Source organism: Oikopleura dioica, chromosome PAR (assembly GCF_907165135.1).
Source record: "Oikopleura dioica chromosome PAR, OKI2018_I68_1.0, whole genome shotgun sequence".
NCBI classification, from domain to species: domain Eukaryota; kingdom Metazoa; phylum Chordata; class Appendicularia; order Copelata; family Oikopleuridae; genus Oikopleura; species Oikopleura dioica.
The window spans coordinates 6,095,873-6,105,382 of NC_137293.1; the positions used below are offsets into that span (position 1 = coordinate 6,095,873).

The window sequence follows — 9,510 nt, forward strand, 5'->3', positions numbered from 1 at the left end:
AAGATAAGTGGAATTGGTGAAAGGTGTATTTGACGAGGAAAAAAGTTTGAACAAGTAGAAACGTCGTTTAGGTAATAAATCGTTTTGACAGTGGTTTGGGAAATTACGCAGCAGCGGTTTCAGCAACCGGCTGGTCTTCGGGTTGATAGACAGAGGCTGCGTTTTCCGGACTCAGGAGTTGATCCCAGTCGACATTGACGCTCATGACCTCCTTTTCAAGCCAAGCTTTGTAGCGACTCCCGAAATTCGGCGGCAGGCGAATCTTGAAATCTGATTTGAAAATATTTGCGGGCTTAAAAATGTAACCTCATTGAACTTGGCGATGTGTCCAGTTTTGGTCCACTCCTGATCTTCGGGGAGGTAAACTATTCTGTTGAAGGAGGAGCAGGTCTGCGTGATTTTATTCTCCTCTTGAACTGAAGACTCCTTGTCCGGCTCTGCGTTGAAGAAAGCCCAGTCGTCTGTCAAATGATGGCGCACCATGCTGAAATTATCGAAATTGTTTCAAAAATCCAAAAACCCAAATACCCGTAAATTCCGGAAACCACGTCCATATTATTTTTCCTCCACTGTCTTCCCAAAAATCGCGCGTGAAGCTTGATGACTTTCAAAACGTAGAGTTGGAAAACACCGTGTTTGACCAAAAGCGTCTTTTTGAAAATGTTGGTGGCTTTGTACTTGACCAGCCAAATGACGCGCCAAGGCTTTCCTTTCATGATTTTGACGAGTATTCCCAGGAAACAAATTGAAGAGAACATGTTTCGCCAGCAGTAGGGCATCTGCTCCTCTGTCGCTCGTTCTATCAGTGCTTGGATGATTGGCAGCCCTAGAAATTGCTCCTTTTTTAAGGCGAAAGACGGTCAATTACCTCGAATAGCATTTCGCAAGTCTAGCTTTGGAATTTGATTTCTTTGAGTTACGAAGACCGTCATGTTCTGGTTGAAAAACTTGGCGATTAGCGGAAAGCAGTTGGAGCCGTACAAGTGATGGGAAAGATATTCAAATTGGTGGACGTGGTTGACTTTGAGATGCTTCATCAAAAGCAGGATAAATCCAGAGATTGCTTTTGTCACGATTTCTTTGTGGCGGCTGACGTCGAGTCCGATCAGCATGACAGGAAGTTTGAAGAGCTGCGTTCCTTCTTTTTTGGGTTGAGAATGAATTTATAACAGTAATTGCTGCCCGATTTCTAAAGCTTGTGAACCCTTCCTAATTGAATAGAATGCGGCCCCATCTGATCCTGCATGAATATATCGCTTTTATTCGCAGTCGGCGCCGCTGCCAGCAATAATTTCAACAGCGAAATCACGTACATCGATAGATTCTGCCAGATCCGCTCGTACAACTTCTCGATCGAAGAAGTTTCCTTTTTGTACGGTTTCGTAAGTTGGTGTTTCTCCGTTTCAGCCCATTTTTCACGCTGGACATCGGCAAGGCTTTTATAAATGTATTTGTCCATGATTTTCATGCTGTTCTGGATCGGTTTCGGCAGTCCGAAGCGATTCTGAACCGCGGCGAGCATTTGCGCCTCTGTTTTTGGATATTTGAAGCTGTAGTCGAGGTATTTCGAGCGCGCCATTCGGATGAAGTCGTCCATCTCGCTCAGCGTCACTTTCGGCTTCCAGGGAAGATAAGGATACGTCCACGTGGCCAGAGGACTGTCAAAGCTCGGGCCTAGAGAGCTCTCCGACTCTCTGGACGGGCTGGTCGGCCGCGAAGACGTCAAACTCGGCCTTCTGGAGCCGCGACCGAGCGTGGGAGCGGGAGTAGACGGCCTATTCTCCGGATTTTCGTCATCCAAATTGTCGAATTCGTCTTCCAGCTCGCTTGTATTCCGCTTTTGATTTCGCTGAAGCTTGGGTCTGTGCTGCGGGCCGTTGTAGTCAATCTGCCCTTCCGCCATGTTCATCACCATTGTGTCGATGTGAGTCGTCACTGGCGTCAGTTCTCGCATGATTTCAGCAGGATTCTCGATCTCCGGAAGTCCTGCTTCTCGCCGCTTTCCGTTTTTATTCTTGTGAGCTTCGTTCAATCCACCGAAAGTCGCCAATGTTAATTTCCACATCAGAAGGACAGCTTTTTTTCATCGGAATTACAGGAGCTAAAAATTGCAAATGAACAAGTGGATTATCGATTCATCAGCTCTTACCTAACGACGACGAGTTAACATCGACCAGAATCATCAACAAATCGTCGATGTACTCGACCGAGTGTTGCAAACTCTCCTTGAAAGAAAAGTGCACTTTCTGCCACTCTTCGCTGTCCGACGGCGCCGGCGGTCTTCTCAAAATTTCCACGATCGTGTAAACCACCGAAAAGAGCAGTCGAATGAGCACTTGATGTCCTGAGTCGTCCTCCATTGGTGCTTTCAAAATATCCTTGCACTCGGCGAGCAGGAGGCGCATGAACTTGTGAAAGTAGTCCAACTTGGTCAGATGGTAGCTGCAGTTGCGGATTTCGTGGATCAGCTCCGCGTCCAGTTCTTTTTGCTCTTCCGGCGAGACGTCTTTCTGCGGATTGTCGATCGTCTCGTTTCGCATTTCCAGAGTGGTTCCTCCTTGAAGCCCGCAAAGAAGAACTCGGCATCCTTTGATCTGAACTTCGACGTCGTCGCTGCCGAGCATCGTCGCCGCCGCAATCCAGTACTCGTCCGAACCAAAGACATGCTGTTCTTGAAGCTCCTCGGCGGCTTTTCGGTTCAAAGTGAAATCCGTGCATTCGACATAAGCGTACTGCTCTTCTATCTCCACCAGCAGACTGTCACTATCGGCGAACTCGAAATCCATCTGGTTCGGAATTCCAGTGTATCCCGGCATCGCGATTTCTCGAACCCGATTTCTCAAAAATCTTCTAAAAAACTCGCTCTCAGAAGAAAACTATAATATGAATTGTTTGGATAGCAGCTTGGATTGAAGAACTTTCAGTACTCGTAAGTTTTATCGCCTATTCTGACATATTGCTTGCCAATTAGAGGTTGGTTATTGAACTGCGCCATGCACACTTTTTGGTGCAGATCTGAATCATCCCCCCGTACTTAATTTTATTTAATAAAGAAATCTTGCTTTGAAAATACCTTTCTCCGAGAATAGAAATTGCAGGTATACTAGTGTTGATCATTTTAGCGGCTAAATTTGAAACATCCTTCTTCGTCACTTTCGCCACTTCTTGATAGAACTCCTCTGGCCTCTGAGGATGTCCGTAAACGAGAGCTTCGCGGGCGAAATCTTCCATCATTTGAGCTTTTACTTCCAAGTGGCGCATATTGCTCATTGTCCACTGGTTGATCGCCGTCTGCAGCTGCGCTTCTGTGAAATTTCCCTGAAACGGTAGTTAAGGCTAGCTGTTAGAAATATGGCTTGCATGCCATCTGCATGCTCAAGAGGCGCTAGAAAAATCGGAATAAATAGAAACAAGAATCAAAAACTTTGTCTAAATCTAATATGAAATGAAAATACAATTCGCTTAATTCCGGACTATGTTATTCTTTATGAAATGGAGCGCCAAAATGGCCTGGTTTTTTCCAATTATAGCATGGTATCTTTTAAGAAAACTCACATTTTCCAACTGTTTCATCACATTAATACACGTCTGATATCCTTGCTTAATATTTTCCTTCTGGCACATTCCATAAATTCCAAATATTCCAGAGTCTTCGAACTCTCGATAAAACGCCTAAAAGCATTCATAAAAAACCACAGTGAAAGAAAAACCTTGAAAGCTGAGAAATTCTGTCCAACGAGCGAGCCCAAAACTCTGTAAAGAATCGTAGTCAATCCTTTTCCAGCGCCGCCGGATTCGAAGCTTCTGCCTCCTCCAAGAAGAGCTCGGAGAACATGAGCAGTTGCTCGGTCTTTGCTGTTGTAACTTGGCGCTTCCCAGGACATACTGAATTGCTTCGTTAGTTCACGAATGATCGAAAAAGAGGCTTACCAAAAATAAGACTCGCTGATTTCTTCTCCAATCGAAAACGAATTGACGGCCTCTTCGTTTTGGTGAACAAAGCCTCCAGTCCACTGCGACAAATACTCCTTCCTTTCTTCTTTCGTTGTTTCTCCCCAAGTCGGATTTTCCATCAAATGAATATTCTTCGAAACAGCATTTTCCAGCTCGTCGGGAGTGACTCCAATTCCAACGAAGGAAGGAGGCGTCTGAAGATAGCTTCCTTTTCGGTGCTGAAGCAGGTGCTCTCCCCAGATTTGAATAGTCTCGGCATTGGTGCATTCGGCGATCGATTCTTCTGGCATCATTCGTTTTAGTCCGATTGTATTACCTCTTATTGGGATCTTAGATTCGTTAGACTCCCTCGTCCCCTAAGGTCACTTGCTTATCTAGATCGAGCTTTGCTCGGTCGCCGCCGTGTATTTCTCTTCATTCGGTAATTCACGCAGTTCGTGAATTAACCTCTATTTTACTCCAGCTCGAAATACAGACGTCAAAGATACTTTACTCGTTTTCTTCACTCGTCCAGATATAGAGAGCAGGCAAACTACGCTAGAAGTGGGAGATTCAGCAGAAGCTAGGATCCCTTCAGTGGTATCAGAGTAGTCCCGTTGGAGAAAAGGTAAATTTTCCGCCATCGACAACCGAAGTTTCGCAACTTGGACGCTGATTGGCCGTCAGCGGAGTCGAGGGGAACCGAATCACCAACCGCCACCGCGCCGCCGGAGAAACTCCACTCAGAGAATTTTCCGCGCCGCACCACACCAACACCACCCCGAGCGAGCGCCACCACACGAGCGCCACCACGACCCACGCGCCGAAAGTCGCGCCCACGCAACCACGCACGCACGCCGGGGAAAACCTAAAATACTGAGAAAACATAATTCTTTCGCCACTTTTCACCAAAAATCGAGAGAAGTTTACGAAGAATCGACCCTTGGACCAGACCTTGAAATTTCGACAATCGCTGGACAGAGAAATCGTCGGGCGTTTGCGCAAAAGGCACCTCAGCTCATCATATTGCGACTTTTAGTCGCAGTATTTTCTGAGGGCCTGAAAGGTAATCCAAGGCCCATAAACCCTTACTGCCGATATATTTCGAGCTATGGCGGCGAACAAATCACTGCTAGAAACCGTCACCGAAATAAGAAGCATAAACGATCGAGTAAACTACCTCGAAGAACAAGTGCGAAATGACGAATCACTAAAGCCAAGCCTAGAGCCCTTGATCACAGAAAGCAGAGTAAAATTAGAACAGCTCAGTACAACGCTTCTTACCTGCGAGCTCGATCAAGGAAAAGACTCTACGAATGCGACAATGAGAGAAGAAGCATGGGTGGCCACTACCTGGTCTCGTCACGTCCAAGACTTGCCGAAGCTGGACGCCGCATGCAACACATCTTTCAACACCTTCTTGGGCAGAGCCGACATTTATCACCGCGCCTACGTCCGCGACAGACCTTCACGTGAACAGCCTTTCATCGCAGCAGTGTACAGCCACTTCGACTTGAACATCGAACGCTCACTTGGAACCGAATTTCTGAATTGTCAAGACTGGAAATCGGCCAAGGCGCTGCTAGAGAAATCATTCGCCGCGAAGAGTCACTACTTACTGAAGCTAAGCGAAGTTTTCGACGTCGAATACGACCATTCGAAGCCGTTTGCACACTACACCGCCAACGTCTTGCAAAAGATGAACGAGGCGAAGCAAGCGACTTTGAACTCTTACCGACAAGAGAAGTCAGCCGACGCCGGGGTCGATGAAATATTTGACATATTCTCGACGATGATGCTGTACTTGAATCTTAGGAAAGAAGAACCAGACGTTTTCAACGCAATCCTTCCAAGCCTATCAAAAGTTTACGATATCAACGAACTCTGCCGTCTCGCCCAATCCACAAGACAGAATCGAGTTGACAGCGCGACCGTCTCCCAGCACTTCAACAGAAATAAGAACAAAAAGAAGAAGAATGCTAAGCGCGCCAGCAACGATTCTAAGGATGGGAAAGACGATAAACAACCAGAATCCAAGAAGATAAATACGACTAAGAACGTTGAAGATTTCCAACCATTCGACGTTCACTTTTACACAGTGAAGAAGAAGCGACCAGGAAAGGCTTATTTCGCTTCGGCTACCATCATTACGGGCTCTAAAAGTTTTGACGTATCGATGGAAGTCGACAGCGGAGCCGAGTCCTCCTGTCTGTCCGCTGCTTACGTTCCCGACGAATTTCTCCAGATGCTGAAGCCCTGTCCCTTCAAGGTCACCGGTTTCAGCCCAAATATTCCCGCCGAGCAGCCGATGGGTATCCTTCCCTGCCGCTTATCATTCAATGGTGGCCCTGCGTTCTCCTTGAATCTCACCATCATGCCAGGCAGTAAATACCCAAGTCTACTGGGCCGCGATATACTAGAGAATGCGATGACGGACAGCTTCACAGTCGACAATAAGAATCGTACTCTCTCATTTTGCTACAACGAAGCCTTCACACAAACTGAGACTCAAGTGGTGAAGCTGGACGGAGTGAAGCGGACCAAAATCAAGAAATACTTGACGACTAGATCAGCGGTCAAAGACAGCGATCGGTCCCGCACTCAACCACCACGAGAAGTCCCAAAGCTGGACGCGCCGAACAAGAACGCAGCCAGGTGCCCCATTCAGCTAGCGAAGCAAAAACTCGGAATAACCCTACCAGCAGACGCAGACCCGGGGCAAAAGAAGATGGTCGCCGAGCTGTGTTTGGAATTCGACGACAGATTCGGCTGCGACGGTCAAAAAATGGGTGAATTCCCGTTCGAGATCGAAATCCCGACTGATGGTACGAGTCGAAACATCAGTCAACACCCGATTCCGCAAGCTTTTCATGGTCAGGTCAGCGATCACATCTCCGAACTGCTCGAAACGAAAATAATAGAAGAGATCAAAGACCAGAAAGGGTTTAACAGCCCGGTATTGCCTATTCCTAAGAAATCTGGGGAAATGCGCTTCTGCATCAACTACAAAAACAGCCTGAACAAATGCCTCTCCGACAAATCCGACCCTTACCATCTCCCAAGCATGGAGGATACGATCGCGAACATTGGACCGGGCAATAAGTTTTTCGCCACAGTTGATCTACGAAGTGGATATTGGCAGTGCCCTGTAAAGAAAAGCGACAGGTACAAGACTTCCTTCCAGTGGGGTGGGAAATCTTACGCCTTCTGCAGACTACCATTCGGTTATCGATGCTCGGGGAATATATTCTCGCGCGTCGTAAACACAATTCTCGACTCAAGCCCCACCAGGAAAAAGATGCTTTCTTATATCGATGACATAGTGTGTTTTGGGAAGACTTTCAGCTGCTATTACAACACTCTCCGAAACCTATTCATCGCGCTCCGCAAGTTTAACGCTAAACTCAAGGGCGAAAAGTGCTCTTTCCTACAATCCGAAGCTCACTTTTTGGGCCGAATCATCAACGAAGATGGAATCAAACCGGACCCTGCGCAAGTCTCCGCTCTTCGTCAGATGAAACCCCCACGCTCCCAAAAGGAGTTAGCTTCATTAATCGGGTCATTGAATTGGATCCGAGGTTTTCTAGAAACGAAAATGGGCGAAGCTATTTCATCCGGTTGCTTCTCGAGCAGAATGAAGCCCATAAACGATGTTCGAAATTCGGCGAACGAAACAAATTGTTTCAAGTGGACCAAAGAAGCGGATTTGGCGCTCAAGGAAATTCAACGACGACTCTCCGAGACTCCAGTCATAAGTTTTCCTAACTTTGACGAGTCTTTTCATCTCTACACAGACGCGAGCCTGTACGCAGCGGGTGGCGTCCTGCTACAAGAGTATGGCGGGAGAGTGCACCTAGTAAGCGCGATTTCCCACACCTTCAACAAAGCTGAAAGAAAATGGAACACTTCAGAAAAGGAAATGTTTAGCATTGTCTGGTGCTGCGAGCGACTGGAAAAGCTCCTGAAAGGTAGATTCTTTCAGATTCACACAGACCACCGATCTTTGATCTTCCTACACAAAAAGAAGTTCAAGAATTCTAAAATAAGCCGATGGCAAAGCCGATTGGAAGAATTCGATTTTCACATTGTCTACATCAAGGGATCAGAAAATCAATTCGCCGACTTTATGAGCCGCAGACCTGGCGAGGACGACAAATCACTTGGATACGACTCCGAGTTTCCCGTTGGTCGCGAGTACGAAATCGACAAGAATTCACCAGTACGTGTCTTCGTCCCTTTCTGGAACGAAAATCAGTTTCCGGAGAAAATCACTTTATCAGAGGTGAAGATACATAAGGTAAACGTCAAGGCTATCGCGGCGCCAATGGAGATTCCGTTGGTGTCAGCGAATTATAATAACATTCTGGACTATCAAAGGGAGGACTCTGCTCTGAGTGCAATCATCACTTTTCTGGAATCTGGTAAGGAGCCACTGGACATAAAATCGCTGGTGAAGGACTCCGACCACCGACAATCGTCTCTACTCAAGATGGAAAAAGCTCTGTTCCTGGATAACACTACCGGGTGCTTGATGTGTCAATTCAAATCTGGCGCGCGGGCGGTGGTACCGGAAGCGGTAAAAAGTCACTTTCTCTTTCTAGCTCACGACTTGTCCGGTCATCTGGGCGAGCCGCGGACTTTAGAGCGATTAGAGGACGTTTGGTGGCCTTCATTTCAAGACGATGTTTCTAACTACGTCCACAGCTGCGTCCCTTGCCTACGCAGAAAAGGATCTGCTGGAACTCGTACCAAACCGCCACTTGGAACCCTTCGTCGTGGAAAAACAGCTGGCGAATCGATTCAGATCGATTTCGCTTGTATGCCTCCCGCTGGCGGATTCAAGTATTATTTGGTGGTGGCGGACACTTTCTCTCGCTACACTTGGTGCATTCCGACACGGTCCGACACTGCTATCTGCGCCGCAAAAGCGCTCATCTACAAGGTCTTCCTTCCCATGGATTTCTTGCCGAAACATCTACACAGTGACAGAGGTACCCACTTCTGCGCAAGCGTGATTGACGAAATGTGTAAGCTTAACCAGATAAAACATACAATAAGTACCGCATTTCACCCTCAATCAAACGCTTTCGCAGAAAGAGCGAATCGGACTATCAAAAACAGTCTATTCTGCATGGTCAACTCATCTTCCGGTCGAAAAACTTGGGCCGACTGCGTTCCCCACGTGATGCGCGCGCTCAATAGTGTGAAAAACAAAAGCACGAAAATTTCACCGCGAGAAGTTTGGTTTGGCCGAAAAAGTACTTTCACCCACTCTACTGGCGCAGAAATGACAGCGGAAACACCTCAGGTGTTTGGTCTCAATGTGGGAGCTTTAGCGAAATCGGCGGAAGCCATTGTGAAAACTGCGATGGAAGCTGCTGACCGAGCCATGGAGCACAGGCTGAAAAACGAGCCTAAGCCGAGACCAATCCCCGCTGGCGCTGTCGTGTACATTAAGCGAGAAAACCTGACCGACGCTAAAAGCAAGAAGGAACGCTGGGTAGGTCCCCTGAAAGCCGTTTCGAGCAACGACTGGGTCGTCATGGTCGAAGATAAAAAAGGACAACGTGATTTCAT

General features: G+C 47.2%; 2 protein-coding genes across 2 annotated transcripts; both read right to left on the reverse strand.

Moving 5' to 3' along the window:
• Positions 1-8: 8 nt before the first annotated feature.
• Positions 9-3,024, reverse strand: LOC145706144 (striatin-interacting protein 2-like). The gene is given in 6 exon segments (XM_081783666.1): positions 9-262; positions 307-484; positions 529-826; positions 869-1,130; positions 1,205-2,149; positions 2,208-3,024. Coding segments are annotated over 6 exon segments (2,451 nt in total). The 5' UTR covers positions 2,817-3,024; the 3' UTR covers positions 9-103.
• On the reverse strand, positions 3,021-4,268 carry LOC145701495 (mitochondrial-processing peptidase subunit alpha-like). The gene is made up of 5 exons (XM_081778712.1): positions 3,931-4,268; positions 3,711-3,885; positions 3,556-3,672; positions 3,074-3,318; positions 3,021-3,033 (listed from the first exon to the last, which is right to left on the reverse strand). Exons 1-5 carry the CDS (start codon positions 4,245-4,247, stop codon positions 3,021-3,023), a joined length of 867 nt encoding a protein of 288 aa, XP_081634838.1. The 5' UTR covers positions 4,248-4,268.
• Between the last annotated feature and the right edge of the window lie 5,242 nt (positions 4,269-9,510).

Bases quoted from the DNA above. Each gene is read 5' to 3' on its own strand.
- LOC145701495 (XM_081778712.1), bottom strand. From the start codon at position 4,247: ATGATGCCAGAAGAATCGATCGCCGAATGCACCAATGCCGAGACTATT. The intron at 3,886-3,930 runs GTAAGCCTCTTT...GAAGCAATTCAG, and splicing joins ATCAGCGAGTCTTATTTTTG to TATGTCCTGGGAAGCGCCAA. The intron at 3,319-3,555 runs GTGAGTTTTCTT...CTACCGTTTCAG, and splicing joins TGATGAAACAGTTGGAAAAT to GGAAATTTCACAGAAGCGCA.